Genomic DNA, 18,523 nt, shown 5'->3' with positions numbered 1-18,523 from the left:
AGAATCTCCCTTACAGCAGAATGCCACTTAACAAATATAAGGTATGATGAAGTTAGGAAAATATCATCAGTGGATGCTAAGATGAATGAGTAATGGGTAACAGTTGGATGAGGAGCAGGATATTTACATAATCTCAAAACATCTCACCACAAGTTACCTATTATCTACAAAGAAAAAAACAGTAACTTTTTCAGAGGAAAACATGGTAGGTACCACCTTAGTGAAGAAATCAAAGCTAAACATCACCAATATAGGATAATCCACATCATGTGCTTCTAGACATGATGCATTCAGAAGGACACATCATCACTTCAGTGGTATTCCTGCAAAAAATCTGTAACCTGAACCTAATTATGAGGAAACATGTGACAAATGCAAATTGAAGGACATTCCATTCTTAAAGAATCTACTAATACTCTCCAAAAAAGTCAAAGTCAAGAAATAAGAAAGGCTGAGGGATTGTTTCAGATTAAAGGAAACTAAAGAGACATGACAGCTAAATGAACTCAGGATCCTAAATTGGATCCTGGACAAGGAGAAAAACTAAAGCTTATAGTATCTTTTAAAGAGATATTATTGGGATAATTGTCGAACTGTGAATACGTTCTTTGGATTAGGTAATAGCATTTTTTAAAATTTACTTATTTTTAAATATTTATTTATTTAGGCTGCACCAGGGCTTAGTTGTGGCATGTGGGATCTTTAGTTGCCGCATGCGGGCTCTTAGTTGCGGCATGTGGACTTCTTAGTTGCGGCATGCGGACTTCTTAGTTATAGCACACAGACTCTTAGTGGTGGCATGCATGTGGGGTCTAGTTCCCCGACCAGAGACTGGAACCTGGGGCCCCTGTAGGTAATAGCGTTTTACCAGTGTTAAATTTCCTGATTTTGATAGCTATACTGTGGTTGAGTAATAGAATGTCCTAGTCTTTAGAAATGCATACTAAAATATTTAAGGGTAAAAGAACATAATGTCTCCAACTTTCAAACATTTCAGAAAAAACATGCATATATATGTATATATGCATATATATATGCATGTAGAAAAATGATGAACCAAATGAGGCAAAATATAAACAATCAGTGAATCTGAGTACAAGGTATATGGGAGTTCCTTGTACTGTTCCTGTAATTTTTCCATGTATGTTTGAAATTATGTCAAAATCAAGGTTTCTAATTAAAATAGAAAATTAAGAAAATGAAAAGGCTAATCACCTACAATCTCACTACTACCAACAAGTTTCCTATATTCATTTTTTCCACATTGCTTCCTCTAGTCCTTGTTTATGAGCACACATACATGGGTACAATTTTTACTTCTAACTTTTAACTTCTTATATCACTTAGGGTTTTCACCTGTTGAGTTAAACTTTCAAGCTAACTTAGACAATTTTCAATTAAAAAAAGAAAAACTGGAGTAATCCAAATATACCTCAACCAGGGAATGGATAAACTGTGGTACATCCATACAAATGAATACCACTAAGCAATAAAAAGGAACAGATTACTCATACACACAATAACATGAATGAATCTCAAATGCATTATGCTAAGTGAAAGGAGCCAGACTCAAAGGCTTTTTGATTCTATTCACATGATATTCTGGAAAGGGGCAGAAAATAGATCAGTGGTTGCCAAGGAATGGAAGATAGGGGGAAGGGCTGACTACAAAGGCGAACAAGGAATTCTGGTGGGTGATGCAATTGTCCTGTATCTTGATTATGGTGGTAGTTACTTGACTGTATATGTTTGTCAAAACTTATAGAACTATGCACTAAACAGGGGGACTTTCTCTGTATGTAAATTTTTATACCTTAATTAAAAATAGAAAAAACAAAACAAAGTTGGGTTTTAAAAACAGGTTTCACTTAACAGAATACAGAATGTAAATCTATCCTCAGTCTGTGTCTTACATAAAATGAATAGGATGTTATAATACAGAGTCAATACTTATATTCAAAAGTGGTCTAAAGGAAAGTTTAACTGTAAATTAAATGCAATTGGTCACAGTTCTTAAATAAGACCTCTCCTCTTCATTTTCATGGTCCCTGCTGCAGCACTAAACATTTCTTATCCACACTACTGCAACGGCTTCCTAAGGATTCCTGGCCTCTGGTCCCTCCACCACTCAACTCAAAGTAATACCAGACTGATCTACCTAAAGTAAAGTGCAATATAATCACATAATCTTTTGCTAAAACTCATATTCTGTAGGATAAATTTCAAACACCTGAGCATAACATTGGAAGCATTTCAAAACCTTGATCCAATCTACTGTTACAGCTGCATTTCCTGTCACCTATGTATTACTGACTCTGCCCCTCTACCCAGGCACAACAAAATAATCTACCCTCTACCCACACAGGACAACCACTCTTATATTTTCAAATCGCTGTACCTATGTACAGGCCTGGGATGCCCTTCCTCTACCCTTTTGCTGGGCAATCCTAGTCATCCCAGTTCAAATTTAGGTCCTTCATACTAATTTTTTCCTCCGGGCTTCTATAGCATTTTGAAAAAGGTATGTTTGCCTTCCCCATCTACTCAGAGGACCATACTTAGGGGCCTAAGCATGTAGCAGCTGCTCCATCAAAGTTAGCTAAACGAGAAACTAAGGAAATCAGATCATGTGCAATGAGTACCTTAAAATTACTGTTTAAAACAAATCCTCATTTGAAAACTATATCTGCATCAGCAGAGTTAGAATTATTTTCCCAACTTTGGCCTTTGAAGTGGGATATGTTCTATCACTAAAACTATCAAAAATATCTTCAATAGTTGAAGCCAATTTCTTTCAGTCATTAATATATCATCTGGATTTTTTCATTCTTCTGGCTTCCCAGAAATATCAACTATAGTTATCGTGAACAATTCTATCTCCCAATTATTGAGTCTCCTGAAAATAAAAGAACTATGAGGAGGGACCTTCAAGATGGCGGAGGACTAAGACGTGGAGATCACCTTCCTCCCCACAAATACATCAAAAATACATCTACATGTGGAACAACTCCTACAGAACACCTACTGAATGCTGGCACAAGACCTCAGACTTCCCAAAAGGCAAGAAACTCCCCACGTACCTGGGTAGGGCCAAAAAAAAAAGGAAAAACAGACACAAAAGAATAGGGACAGGACCTGCACCAGTGGGAGGGAGCTGTGAAGGAGGAAGAGTTTCCACACACTAGGAAGCCCCTTCACTGGCAGAGACGGGGGGTGGAGGGGGGGAAGCTTCAGAACCATGGAGGAAAGCGCAACAACAGGGGTACAGAGGGCAAAGCGGAGATATTGCCGCACAAAGGATCGCTGCCGACCAGCACTCACCAGCCTGAGAGGCTTGTCTGCTCACCCGCCGGGACGGGCGGGGGCTGGGAGCTGAAGCTGGGGCTTCGGAGGTCAGATCCCAGGGAGAGGACTGGGGTTGGCTGTGTGAACACAGCCTGAAGGGGGCTAGTGCACCACAGCTAGCCGGGAGGGAGTCCGGGAAAAAGTCTGGAACTGCCTAAGAGGCAAGAGACCATTGTTTCAGGGTGCGCGAAGAGAGGGAATTCAGAGCACCGCCTAAACGAGCTCCAGAGATGGGCATGAGCCATGGCTATCGGCGTGGACACCAGAGACAGGCATGAAATGCTAAGACTACTGCTGCAGCCACCAAGAAGCCTGTGTGCAAGCACAGGTCACTATCCACACCTCCCCTCCCAGGAGCCTGCGCAGCCCACCACTGCCAGGGTCCCGTGATCCAGGGACAAATTCCCTGGGAGGACACACGGCGCACCTCAGGCTGTTGCAACGTTGTGCTGGCCTCTGCCGCCACGGGCTCGCCCTGCATTCCGTACCCCTCCCTCCCCCCAGCCTGAGTGAGCCAGAGCCCCCAAAGCAGCTGTTCCTTTAACCCCGTTCTGTCTGAACAAAAGAACAGGCGCCCTTAGGCGACCTACACGCAAAGGTGGGGCCAAATCCAAAGCTGAACCCCACGAGCTGTGCGAACAAAGAAGAGGAAGGGAAATCTCTCCCAGCAGCCTCAGGAGCAGCGGATTAAATCTCCACAGTCAACTTGATGTACCCTGTATCTGTAGAATACCTGAATAGACAACGAATCATCCCAAAATTGAGGCAGCAGACTTGGGGAGCAACTGTAGACTCGGGGTTTGCTTTCTGCATCTAATTTGTTTCTGGTTTTATGTTTATTTTAGTTTAGTATTTAGAGCTTATTATCATTGGTAGATTTGTTTACTGATTTGGTTGTCCTCTTCCTTTTTTTTTTTTAATATATATATTTTTTCCTTTTTCCCTTCTTGTGAGTGTATATGTGTATGCTTCTTTGTGTGATTTTGTCTGTATAGCTTTGGTTTTACCATTTGTCCTAGGGTTCTGTCTGTCCACCTTTTGTTTTTATTTTTGTTTTTGTATAGTTTTTAGCACTTGTTAACGTTGGTGGATTTGTTTTTTGGTTTGGTTGTTCGCTTTTTTCTTTCTTATTTTTAATAACTTTTTTACTTTTAAGAGTTTTTTTTAAAAAACTTTATTTTATTTATTTATTTATTTATTTATTTATTTCCTTTTCTTCCGAGGTGAGTGGCTGACACGGTCTTGGTGCTCCGGCCGGGTGTCAGGCCTGAGCCTCTGAGGTGGGAGAGCCAAGTTCAGGAAATTGGTCTACCAGAGACATCCTGGCCCCATGTAATGTCAAATGGTGAAAGCTCTCACAGACATTCCATCTCAACTCTAAGACCCAGCTCCACTCAACAACCAGCAAGCTACAGTGCTGCACACCCTATGGCAAACAACTAGCAAGACAGGAACACAACCCCACCCATGAGCACACAGGCTGCCTAAAATCATAATAAGTTCACAGACACCCCAAAACACACCACCGGACGCGGTCCTGCTCACCAGAAAGACAAGATCCAGTTTCATCCACCAGAACACAGACACCAGTCCCCTCCACCAGGAAGCCTACACAACCCACTGAACCAACCTTAGCCACTGGGGGCAGACACCAAAACAATGAGAACTACAAACCTGCAGCCTGCAAACAGGAGACCTCAAACACAGTAAGTTAAGCAAAATGAGAAGACAGAGAAACACACAGCAGATGAAGGAGCAAGGTAAAAACCCACCAGACCAAACAAATGAGGAGGAAATAAGCAGCCTACCTGAAAAAGAATTCAGAGTAATGATAGTAAAGATGATCCAAAATCTTGGAAATAGAATGGAGAAAATACAAGAACTGTTTAACAAGGACCTAGAAGAACTAAAGAGCAAACAAACAATGATGAACAACACAATAAATGAAATTAAAAATTCTCTAGAAGGAATCAATAGCAGAATAACTGAGGCAGAAGAACAGATAAGTGACCTGGAAGATAAAATAGTGGAAATAACTACCACAGAGTAGAATAAAGAACAAAGAATGAAAAGAATTGAGGACGGTCTCAGAGACCTCTGGGACAACATTAAATGCACCAACATTCGAATTATAGGGGTCCCAGAAGAAGAAGAGAAAAAAAAGGACTGAAAAAATATTTAAAGAGATTACAGTTGAAAACTTCCATAATATAGGAAAGGAAATAGTCAATCAAGTGCAGGAAGCACAGAGTGTACCATACAGGATAAATCCAAGGAGAAACACGCCAAGACACATATTAATCACACTATCAAAAATTAAATACAAAGGAAAAATATTAAAAGCAGCAAGGGAAAACCAACAAATAACATACAAGGGAATCCCCATAAGGTTAACAGCTGATCTTTCAGCAGAAACTCTGCAAGCCAGAAGGGAGTGGCAGGACATATTTAAATAAGTGATGAAAGGGAAAAACCTACAACCAAGATTACTCTACCCAGCAAGGATCTCATTCAGATTCAACGGAGAAATTAAAAACTTTACAGACAAGCAAAAGCTAAGAGAATTCAGCACCACCAAACCAGCTTTACAACAAATGCTAAAGGAACTTCTCTAGGCAGGAAACACAAGAGAAGGAAAAGACCTACAATAACAAACCCAAAACAATTAAGAAAATGGTAATAGGAATATACATATAGATAATAACCTTGAATGTAAATGGATTAAATGCTCCAACCAAAAGACGTAGACTGGCTGAATGGATACAAAAACAAGTCCTGTATATATGCTGTCTACAAGAGACCCACTTCAGACCTAGGGGCACATACAGACTGAAAGTGAGGGGATGGAAAAAGATATTCCATGCAAATGGAAATCAAAAGAAAGCTGGTGTAGCAATTCTCATATCAGACAGAATAGACTTTAAAATAAAGAGTATTACAAGAGACAAAGAAGGACACTACATAATGATCAAGAGATCAATCCAAGAAGATATTAACAATTGTAAATATTTCTGCACCCAACATAGGAGCACTTCAATATATAACGCAAATGCTAACAGCCATAAACGGGGAAATCGACAGTAACACAATCATAGTAGGGGACTTTAACACCCCACTTTCACCAATGGACAGATCATCTAAAATGAAAATAAATAAGGAAACACAAGCTTTAAATGATGCAACAGACCAGATAGATTTAATTGCTATTTATAGGACATTCCATCCAAAAACAAGAGAATAGATTTTCTTCTCAAGTGCTCATGGAACATTCTCCAGGATAGATCATATCTTGGGTCACAAATCAAGCCTCAGTAAATTTAAGAAAATTGAAATCCTATCAAGTATCTTTACCAGCTACAACATTATGAGACTAGATATCAATTACACAAAAAAATCTGTAACAAATACAAACACATGGAGGCTAAACAATACACTACTAAATAACCAAGAGATCACTGAAGAAATCAAAGAAGAAATCAGAAAATACCTAGAAACAAATGACAACGAAAACACGATGACTCAAAACCTACGGGATGCAGCAAAAAGCAGTTCTAAAACGGAATTTTATAGCAATACAATCCTACCTCATGAAGCAAGAAACATCTCAAACAAACAACCTAACCTTACACCTAAAGCAATCAGAGAAAGAGGAACAAAAAACCGCCAAAGTTAGCAGAAGGAAAGAAATCATAAAGATCAGATCAGAAATAAATGAAAAAGAAATGAAGGAAACGATAGCAAAGATCAATAAAACTAAAAGCTGGTTCTTTGAGAAGATAAACAAAATTGACAAACCATTAGCCAGACTCATCAAGAAAAAAAGGGAGAAGACTCAAATCAATAAAATTAGAAATGAAGAAGGAGAAGTAACAACTGACACTGCAGAAATACAAAGGATCATAAGAGATTACTACAAGCTACTATATGCCAATAAAATAGACAACCTGAAAGAAATGGACAAATTCTTAGAAAAGCACAACTTCTGAGACTGAACGAGGAAGAAATAGAAAATAAAAACAGACCAATCATGAGCACTAAAATTGAAACTGTGATTAAAAATCTTCCAACAAACAAAAGTCCAGGACCAGACGGCTTCACAGGCCAATTCTACCAAACATTTAGAAAAGAGCTAACACCTATCCTTCTCAAACTCTTCCAAAATATAGCAGAGGGAAGAACACTCCCAAACTCATTCTACAAGGCCACCAGCAGTCTGATACCAAAACCAGACAAAGATGTCACAAAAAAAAGAAAACTACAGACCAATATCACTGATGAACATAGATGCAATCCTGAACAACAACAAAAAAATACTAGCAAACAGAATCCAACAGCACATTAAAGGGATCACACACCATGATCAAGTGGGGTTTATCCCAGGAATCCAAAGATTCTTCAATATACACAAATCAATCAATGTGATACATCATATTAACACACTGAAGGATAAAAACCATATGATCATCTCAATAGATGCAGAAAAAGCTTTTGACAAAATTCAACACTCATTTATGATAAAAACCCTCCAGAAAGTAGGCACAGAGGGAATTTACCTCAACATAATAAAGGCCATATATGACAAACCCATAGCCAGCATTGTTCTCAATGGTGAAAAACTGAAACCATTACCTCTAAGATCAGGAACAAGACAAGGTTGCCCACTCTCACCACTATTACTCAACATAGTTTTGGAAGTTTTAGCCACAACAATCAGAGAAGAAAAAGAAATAAAAGGAATCCTAATTGGTAAGAAGAAGTAAAACTGTCACTGTTTGCAGATGACATGATACTACACATAGAGAATCCTAAAGATGCTACCAGAAAACTACTAGAGCTAATCAATGAATTTGGTAAAGTAGCAGGATACAAAATTAATGCACAGAAATCTCTTGCATTCCTATACAGTAATGATGAAAAATCTGAAAGTGAAATTAAGAAAACACTCCCATTTACCATTGCAACAAAAAGAATAAAATATCTAGGAATAAACCTACCAAAGGAAACAAAAGACCTGTATGCAGAAAATTATAAGACACTGATGAAAGAAATTAAAGATGATACAAATAGATGGAGTGATATACCATGTTCTTGGATTAGAAGAATCAATATTGTGAAAATGACTATACTACCCAAAGCAATCTACAGATTCAATGCAATCCCTATCAAATTATCAACGGCATTTTTTACAGAACTAGAACAAAAAACCTTAAAATTTGTATGGAGACACTAAAGACCCCGAATAGCCAAAGCAGTCTTGTGGGAAAAAAACGGAGCTGGAGGAAGCAGATTCCCTGACTTCAGACTATACTACAAAGCTACAGTAATCAAGACAATATTGTACTGGCACAAAAACAGAAATACAGATCAATGGAACAGGATAGAAAGCCCAGAGATAAACCCATTCACCTATGGTCAACTAATCTATGACAAAGGAGGCAAGGATATACAATGGAGAAAAGTCAGTCTCTTCAATAAGTGGTGCTGGGAAAACTGGACAGCTACATGTAAAAGACTGAAATTAGAACACTCCCTAACACCATACACAAAAATAAATGCAAAATGGATTAAAGACCTAAATGTAAGGCCAGACACTATCAAACTCTTAGAGGAAAACATAGGCAGAACACTCTATGACATAAATCACAGCAAGATCCTTTTTGACCCACCCCCTAGAGAAAGGGAAAGAAAAACAAAAATAAACAAATGGGACCTAATGAAACTTAAAAGCTTTTGCACAGCAAAGGAAACTATAAACAGGACAAAAAGACAACCCTCAGAATGGGAGAAAATATTTGCAAACGAAGCAACTGACAAAGGATTAATCTCCAAAATATACAAGCAGTTCATGCAACTCAATATCCAAAAAACAAACAACCCAATCCAAAAATGGGCAGAAGACCTAAATAGACATTTCTCCAAAGAAGATATACAGATTGCCAACAAACACATGAAAGGATGCTCAACATCACTAATCATTAGAGAAATGCAAATCAAAACTACAATTAGATATCACTTCATGCTGGTCAGAATGGCCATCATCAAAAAATCTACAAACAATAAATGCTGGAGAGGGTGTGGAGAAAAGGGAACGCTCTTGCACTGTTGGTGGGAATGTAAACTGATACAGCCACTGTGGAGAACAGTATGGAGGTTCCTTTAAAAAACTAAAGATAGAACTACCATATGACCCAGCAATCCCACTACTGGGCATATACCCTGAGAAAACCATACTTCACAAAGAGTCATGTACCACAATGTTCATTGCAGCACTATTTACAATAGCCAGGACGTGGAAGCAACCTAAGTGCCCATCAACAGATGAATGGATAAAGAAGATGTGGTACATATATACAATGGAATATTATTCAGCCATAAAAAGAAACAAAATTGAGTTATTTGCAGTGAGGTGGATGGACCTAGAGACTGTCATACAGAGTGAAGTAAGTGAGAAAGAGAAAAACAAATAACATATGCTAACACATATATATGGAATCTAAAGAAAAGACAACAAAAATGGTTCTGAAGAACCTAGGGGCAGGACAGGAATAAAGATGCAGATGTAGAGAATGGACTTGAGGACACGGGGAGGGGGAAGTATAAAGTGGGATGAAGTGAGAGAGTAGCATTGACATATATACACTACCAAATGTAAAATAGATAGCTAGTGGGAAGCAGCTGCATAGCACAGGGAGATCAGCTCGGTGCTTTGTGTCCCCCCAGAGGGGTGGGATAGGGAGGGCGGGAGGGAGACGCAAGAGGGAGGGGATATGGGGATATATGTATACATATAGCTGATTCACTTTGCTGTACAGCAGAAACTAACACACCATTGTAAAGCAATTATACTCCAATAAAGATGTTAAAAAAAAAAACTATGAGAATTCCATGTTTAAAATAGAATTTATTGCCCTAAATGCATAATCTTCTATTCTGAGCAAATTAGATAGCTATACTATATGATGACTCTGGTAGCTCTTTATAGTTTGGCTTTTACTGAGGGTTTTCAACTCTAAATATGAACTAGATGGAATTCGAGAGGACGATACAGAACCAATGAATCAGATTTAGGAGGAAACTTAAAATTCAACATCTTAACATCTTTTTATTTGATCCAATTCAATAAACATTTACTCACTATAAGAGAGATCCTCAGAGGGGTGAGGAGAATCAGTCTTAGATCTCAAGGATTTCACATAACAAACAGGATACAAAACAAGGTAGATACTCTACAACTAAACAAAAATTGGATAGGGACCCAAGAGTTACAAAGTGCTGTGGATATTCAAGGGAGATGGTACCTAAGACTGGCCTTAATTGGAAGACAGAATTTTCACACAGAACTAATATTCCAGGCATGAAAGAAGAAAGGACACAGAGAAAAGATTCAAGAGTTTACAAAACATGAGAATATAATGGACTCTGTAAAAACGTGTTCACGTATCCTTTGTGGAGCAAAAAGTGTGAAAAAATGAATACATAATTACCAAGAACTTCAGGAGGGAAAAGGGAGCCAATTAGTGTTGAAAGCTACAGCAGGGTTAAGAGAATAAAGATAGAAAATATCAAGGACATATCATAATCAGATCATTGGTGTCCTTACCTGACCTCAGTGGTGAGATCAGAAACTAAACTTAAGACATTTCAGAGTAGAAAAACAAAAGTGGCTCAATATAAAAGGCTCATCATGAAAGAATAATTAAGGTAAGGAGAAAAACAGAGTTTTAGAATATGGGAGACCCGAACATGTTTGCTGACAGAGCGAAAGGAGTCAATAGAAAGGTAAAAATGGAAAGATTCAAAAGAAAGAAGGTATACTTAATATCTGGAACAAAGTTACAGAAGTGGTTGGAAACAAAAGCATGCAAAGAGGAAAGATGGGCCTTGGAAAGGAAAAGGGACTTTTTTCCTCTGGGAAAAAAGGATGAGCACTTCTCTGAGAGAAGAGCAAGGAAGTTGAGGGATCCTGAAAAGGCTTGGAAAAGAAAGTGCTTGGAGATCTGAGGAGCACAGGCATTTGATAAGGGCAGGAAGAAAATCAGCAGGAGACAAACAGGATTCTAGCAGCAGTGAGGGCTTAGCTGGATTCAGAAACAGAAATCTGCAGAGATACAATCGGCATATTTGATGACTTTCTCCCAATAACCTCAGAAGCCCAGGACGCTAGGGGGAGAAAGCAAATTGTGGGAAAGGAAACCAAAAAATGACTTGCCTGAATTAAAATTACTCAGGTTGGCAGGGCTGAGACAAGTGCCCAGCCAGCTCTGGCTTCTAGTTCAGCACTCTCTTTTGACTATGCTGCCTTCTTTTTAAACAAAACTTTACTAAGGCTAGTTAAGTTTAAAAGTTAATTGCCAGTTTTAAAGTTTTAAAACCATGCTATTAAAGCAAGGTAATAAAATATTTGTTCTTTGAGTACTAAGACAATAAAATTGGGACTTTTTTACTTGTACAACGTCATCAGTTGTGAAAAGTCAGAAGGGTTCATTGCCAGACAAAACCCATAATGTCACTTACCTGGCAGCTTCAGGAAAACCCATCTTGTACAGCGTGACAACTACTGCTCCTCCGAGGCCTAAATTATGCTGCAGAGCAATCTTTGCACCAGGAACTTGCCTTTTTCCGGCTTCCCCTCTCAGCTGCCAGCAGAGTTCAGCGCACTGAGCCAGACCTAACAAATCGAACGCAGAACAGTCAGATTCCTTTGGTTTAGAAAGCTAAAGGTAGACAAGGGCTAACGTCTAATTGTGACTTTTAACTAAACCATTTTATTCAGCCAAGACGACGTTTGCCTAAGTAAGAACTTCTCTTAAAAGCCTGGAGGGTTTTTGCAGCTAGCTATTTTTTCTCCCTAAGTAATCTCTGTATTTAGACAATATTCAGGCTTCAGAAATTCCCTGTGCTCTTTAAATTTATCCAACCTGCCATTTTTTGGCAATGTTGAAAGAGAAAACACTGAATATACCGTTCTCTGGCTGAGGCAAAACAGCATAAAAATAATTTAATTTTACCATTTTTAATGTACCAAAAGAATATAATCTAGGACTTGGGAGTTAACTTTCCCTAAAATATTTAGCTGGTATGGGAAATTTTCCTATTATTCTCCTCAAAAAGTTCCTAGAAAGAAGGTTTTCCAGACCTATTCACAGCTATTCCAAAAATAGCACTGGATTCACAAAAATAGCATTTTGTCCTCTGGATAATAAAATCAGAGATTTTTAGAGCTGGAGAGAACTAAATAATGTTGAAACCAAGCCCCCCTAAAACTGAGTTCCCTTACCGAGTTTATGATTAATCTCTCTATCCAAAACTTTATTCCCTTACTTGTCTCCTCTGACCTCAATCCCTTTCTTGTCCCCTCAATCCTGTGCTAACTGAACACTAATAAATCAGAGTCAGTTGACTAAGATTGCTGCTGTTAATAACATCATTACTGTATTAAAATTGCTGTTGTAGATACCATCATACAAACTCAAGTTGTTTTTCCAGGCAAGATGAGCTCACAACCCCCAGAGCCATGGACCACCTGGCCAGAGAATCATAAACCAGACACATTCTGACTCCCAAAACCATGATTAAGAAATGTCACACATATATACACTACTATATATAAAATAGATAACTAATAAGAACCTACTGTATAGCACTCTACTCAATACTCTGTAATGACCTATATGGGAAAAGAATCTAAAAAAGAGTGGATATATGTATATGTATAACTGATTCACTTTGCTGTACAGCAGAAACTAATACAACATTGTAAATCAACTATACTCCAATAAAAATTAATAAAAAAATACACGTGTTCAATAATGAAAAAAAAAAAGAAATGTCACAGAAATGTCTTGAGACTATGATTAATTCCAGTTTCCTTGTTCTTCCCTTTTAAAACATCCCTAACTCAAAGACCAAGATGGAGTGGATTTGAGACTTGTCTCCCACTCCCTTTCTTGGCGCCCTGCAAATAAACCCTTACTTTGCTGCAAACACCCACTATCAGAGTTTGCTTTCTGCGCCAAGCTATGGGCACAGGAGCCCTTGCTTAGTTACAAAGGTAGCAATGAGAAACTGTAAGATTAAGTAATTTGTGAATGGTCACAAAGCAGGCTAATTCCAGAGTTGAGATTAGAAGCCAAGTCTCCTGATGTACATTTGTTTTTCTCCCACACCAGCTATTCAAGGATAGCTTAGTTAAGAATGTTGGATAGACTGGTTTCATTGTCCTGGAGGCAGAGCAAACCGGTCTACCTATAATGTCTGTTCTTCCACCCACACCCCCAATCACAACGTCTGATTCCCGAATACCTATGACAGTTTTCTGTATAACCCCAACCTTCTCAAGAAATTTAACTGCCATTTCTCCTTTCTAAGCAATGTCTACATATTTTTACAGAATATATATTTTAAACACTGTTTTAAAATAGGTAATTCTACATCTTGTAATGATTTTTTGAATTGTGAACATTTTGAATATTAAGGTCAAAGTGAATAATTCTACTAATATATCCAAACTTTGGGGCAATCAGTTTTACTTGAAATCTGCCATACAAAAAGCTTAAACATTTATGAATACATAAGACCAAAAAAAGTATTCAAACTGGTCTTAAGTATATGTGGGTGGGGAAATAGGGCTAGTTCTCTTCCCCAAAGAGTAAATATACATAGTTTACAAATATTTGAGAAAAATACTCAACTTTACCTTGATCAAATAGAAAGATACTGTTTTAACCAATCACATTGGTCAGGATGTTTAAACATGGAACTAATCAATGCTGGGGAGACTATGGCATGACAGCCACCTTCATACAGTAAGGGTAAAAGTTCAAACTGGTACAACCTTTTTGGAAAGCAATGTACAAAATTATTAAGAGCATTTAAAATGCCTTGAAAACCATTCTATGGAAATAATCAAGCATAGGAAAAGTCTTACACACAAAGCTATCTGTTTATCACATTCTTAGAACAGTGAAAAACTAGATAATCTACAAGTGAAATAACTGGGGAATGGTTATATAAATTATGATCTATCCATATGACAAAGTACTATGTTCCTATTTAAAATGATGTATACAGGGGCTTCCCTGGTGGCGCAGTGGTTGAGAATCTGCCTGCCAATGCAGGGGACATGGGTTTGAGCCCTGGTCTGGGAAGATCCCACATGCTGCGGAGCAACTAGGCCCGTGAGCCACAACTACTGAGCCTGCATGTCTGGAGCCTGTGCTCCGCAACAAGAGAGGCTGCAGTAGTGAGAGGCCCGCGCACCGCGATGAAGAGTGGCCCCCGCTTGCCACAACTAGAGAAAAGCCCTCGCATAGAAACAAAGACCCAACACAGCCATAAATAAATAAATAAATAAATAATTTTAAAAAAATAAAATGATGTATACAAAATTTTTAATAATTTAGGAAAATGTTTATGACATAATCTTAGTAAAAATGCAAGGAACCCTTTAGATATTCATCTACCCATCCATCCAACAAATATTTACTGAATGCCTAATATGTGCTGACACTGCTCAAGGCTCAGAAGATCTAATAAATAAGATAGGCATATAAAGGTACACAGCCTGCTTAAGGAATAGAAAGTTAAGTGAATGAGGCTAGAGAGTGCTCAAGACAGCCAGTGAGAGTGAGAGAGAAGGGGGTGAAGAGGGAGAGAGGGAGTTGGGGGAGGGAGGCAGGCAGAAAGGGAGAGAGTGAGGGGGAGAGAAGGAGGGAGAGAGAGAGAACATGAATGTACTGGAAGCACCAGATTTTGCAATAATCTCAGTCACACCACACCACTGATACTGTAGAAGATGTGGTACACTGTGTTAAATCTCTACTCATGATTTCCTTAACTCACATGTGGCAAAAAAAGAAAGAAGGGAGGGAGGGAATAAAGATCCATGTTAACTTATTTATTCACTTTTAACAAAAGACGACAGTGAGAAAACATACTGATTATATGAGCTTTCTGGTTATCTGCTTTCAGAATAACCTGGCATTTCTTGCATTTCTAGAATCTAGATTTGTGAAGGTGGAAGTCAAAAGTTGGCCTCAGAAATCTACCTGCCAAGAAGACGCAGAAGATAGTTATGAAAGTATAAACTATATAGCAACACTTTTTAAAATTTTTCCTTCCTTGGATAACTTCTGGCACTGAATTAAAGACCATATTTTTCCTCTCCTTGGAAAAAAAATAAACTATCAAACATGAACATGACATACTTATAAACTGTGGAGGGACATAGGAATGGGCATCCTGTCAAAGTAGTATATTCAAACAGTAATGTCCTTCTTAAAGTCTCTTATGAAGGGAAAAAAAAATGTTTAACCTTGTTACTTCATTTTACTACCATCTTGCTGCAAAAATTTCCTAACAAGATGTTGGTCAATCTTTTTATATAAAAATAATTAGCCTAGGACTCAGCTACATAGTTATATAGTCTGGTTGCTACTGAAAATAAACTATTCAAACATGTATCAAGCACTCCATTAAGTACTGAAGATACAAAGAAATCACAGTGTAATATGAAGTGCTAATAAAGATAAGTTCTAAGTGCTATGGAAAGCCACAGAATGGAATACAGAGAATAATATCTTGAGATATTACCCGAGGTCTTTTCTTCCTCTTGCTTCCTTGAACCCATAACTCTCCCTATACCATTAAGCAGTCAAGTACAAAAAAGTCATAATTTAGCTTTAGTTTCAAATTAGACATCTAAAGACCTTAGCATAAACAGATTAAAAAGCCAGTTTTTCTATTGTTGGAGCCTGGCTTTTTGAGAAAGCAAAGATTTGTTGAGCTTTAAAGAACAAAAAGCGTTGGGCTTCCCTGGTGGCGCAGTGGTTGAGAATCTGCCTGCTAATGCAGGAGACACGGGTTCGAGCCCTGGTCTGGGAAGATCCCACATGCCACGGAGCGGCTGGGCCCGTGAGCCACAGCTGCTGAGCCTGTGCGTCTGGAGCCTGTGCCCCGCAGCGGGAGGGGCCGCGATGGTGAAAGGCCCGCGCACCGCGATGAAGAGCGGTCCCCGCACCGCGATGAAGAGTGGCCCCCACTTGCCACAACTAGAGAAAGCCCTCGCACGAACCGAAGACCCAGCACAGCCAAAAATAAATAAATAAATAAATAAAATAAATAAATTAAAAAAAAAGAACAAAAAGCGTTAACGGACTCAGCATACACTGAAAAATGCACATTTATTAAGATCAGTTTTTCCCTCCAAAAGTTACAAAATTATCAACCTAGAATGCTATCAAATGTACAATATATTTCAAGAACAAAAGTAACAAGGATATTTTCAGACAAAATAAGCTGAAAGAATTCATCACCATACTGTAACACCCACACTATAAATGTTAAAGGAAATCCTTTAGGCAGTAAGAAAATGATAGCAGATGGAAATATGAATTTACACAAAGGAATGAAGTGGTAACTACATTAACCTTAAATAGATAAGGTTTTCTTACTGTTTAATCTCTTTAGGAGATAACTGATTATTTAAACAAAAATAATTTCTTGTGGGGTTTAAAACATATGTAAAAGAAAAATTTACAACTACAGTATTATAAGGCCTGGACAGGAGAAATGGAAGTATACTGTTTTAAGGTTCTTTTACTATTAGTGAACTCGTATAATAACACTTGAAGATAGGCTATGATAGTAAAGGTAAAATGGAGAAATAAAAAATAATCCAAAAGTAGGATGATAAAAAGAGAGAAATGGGAATAAAGAACAGCTGGGACAAAGAGAACACAAATAGCCATACTAATAATCACATCAAATATAAATAGCCTAAACACCCCAATCAAAGACAGAGATTGTCAGTGTGGAGAAAAAAAACAAGACCCAACTAAATGCTGCCAATGCACTTTAAATATAAAATCACAAATAGGTTAAAACTAAAAAGATAGAAAAAGATATGCCATGTTAGCACTAGTTAAAATTTGAAAGCTGGAGTGGCCATATTAAATCAGCCAAAGTAGATTTCAGAGCAAAGACTTGCCAGAGCAAAGAAGGCCATTTCATGAAGATAAAGGGGAAAACATAAAACTGTCTTTATTCACAGACAGTATGATTGTCTATATAGAAAACCTCATGCAGTTTTTAAACAACTACTAGCATTAATAAGTGAGTTTTAGCAAGGCTATAAGATGAATAAACAAAAATTGATTGTATTTCTACATACTAGCAATGAAAACTTGAAACTGAAAAAATACCATTCACAATAGCATCAAAAATATGAAATACTTAGGGGTAAATCTGACAAATATTTACCCCTAAGTATTTACCCCATAATCTGACAAATATGTGCAAGACCTGTACAGTGAAAACTATAATATATTTCTGAAAAAAGTTAAAGACTTTTTTAAGTAAATAAATGGAGACATATATTTTGTTTATGAGTCAGAAGATTCACTATTGTTTGAACCTCAATTCTCCCCCAGATAAATCTATACATTCAACATAATCCTAATAAAAATCCCAGGAGAATTTTTTGTAGAAATCAACAAGCTGATTCTAAAATTTCTATAAAAATACAAAGGAGCTAGAATAGCCAAACAACTCTAAAAAAGAAGAATTAAGTTGGAGGGCTAAGGCTACCTAATATCAAGAACAATTATAAAGGTAAAGTAATCAAAACAGTATGGTACTCATGTAAAGACAGACACATAGATTAACTGGACAGAAAAGACAGACCACAAATAATGCCCACATATTTATGAACAACTGATTTTTGACAAAGGCAGTGCAGTGGACAAAGTATAGATAAATAAGTGGCACTCCAACAACAGGAAATCCATATGTAAAAAATGGACTTGGATCCATACTTTGTGCCATACATAAAAATTAATTCAAAATGGGTCACAGATCTAAATGTAAGGCTTAAAGTATAAAACATCTAGGAGAAAACATAGGAAAAGATCTTTGTGACCCAGGGTTAGACAAAGATGTCTTAGCCAGGACTTAACCATAATTAAAAACTTCTGCTCTTTAAAAGACACTAGTAAGAGAATGAAAAGGAAAGTCACAGACTGGGAGAAAATCTTTGCAAAGCATATATTTGGTAAAGAACTTGTATACAGGATATATAAAGAACTCTCAAAACTCATCGAAGAAGATATACAGATGACAAATAAGCACATAAAAAACTGTTTAACATCATTAGCCAGTAGGAAAATGCACATTAAAACCA

The 18,523-nt window shown here is 37.7% G+C and overlaps 1 protein-coding gene across 2 annotated transcripts in view; it reads right to left on the bottom strand.

The window, feature by feature from the left end:
- SCP2 (sterol carrier protein 2) overlaps nt 1-18,523 on the bottom strand; it is a 158,441-nt gene that overhangs the window by 42,527 nt on the left and 97,391 nt on the right. For both annotated transcript variants that reach the window (XM_007164440.3, XM_007164441.3), the window contains one exon: nt 11,860-12,013. In XM_007164440.3, the coding sequence (XP_007164502.2) occupies nt 11,860-12,013 (154 nt within the window). The remainder of the gene's footprint in view (nt 1-11,859; nt 12,014-18,523) is intronic.

Source organism: Balaenoptera acutorostrata, chromosome 1, assembly GCF_949987535.1.
Source record: "Balaenoptera acutorostrata chromosome 1, mBalAcu1.1, whole genome shotgun sequence".
NCBI lineage: Eukaryota > Metazoa > Chordata > Mammalia > Artiodactyla > Balaenopteridae > Balaenoptera > Balaenoptera acutorostrata.
The sequence above is the reverse complement of the archived record's forward strand: the minus strand, read 5'-3'. Positions and strand labels throughout refer to the sequence as shown.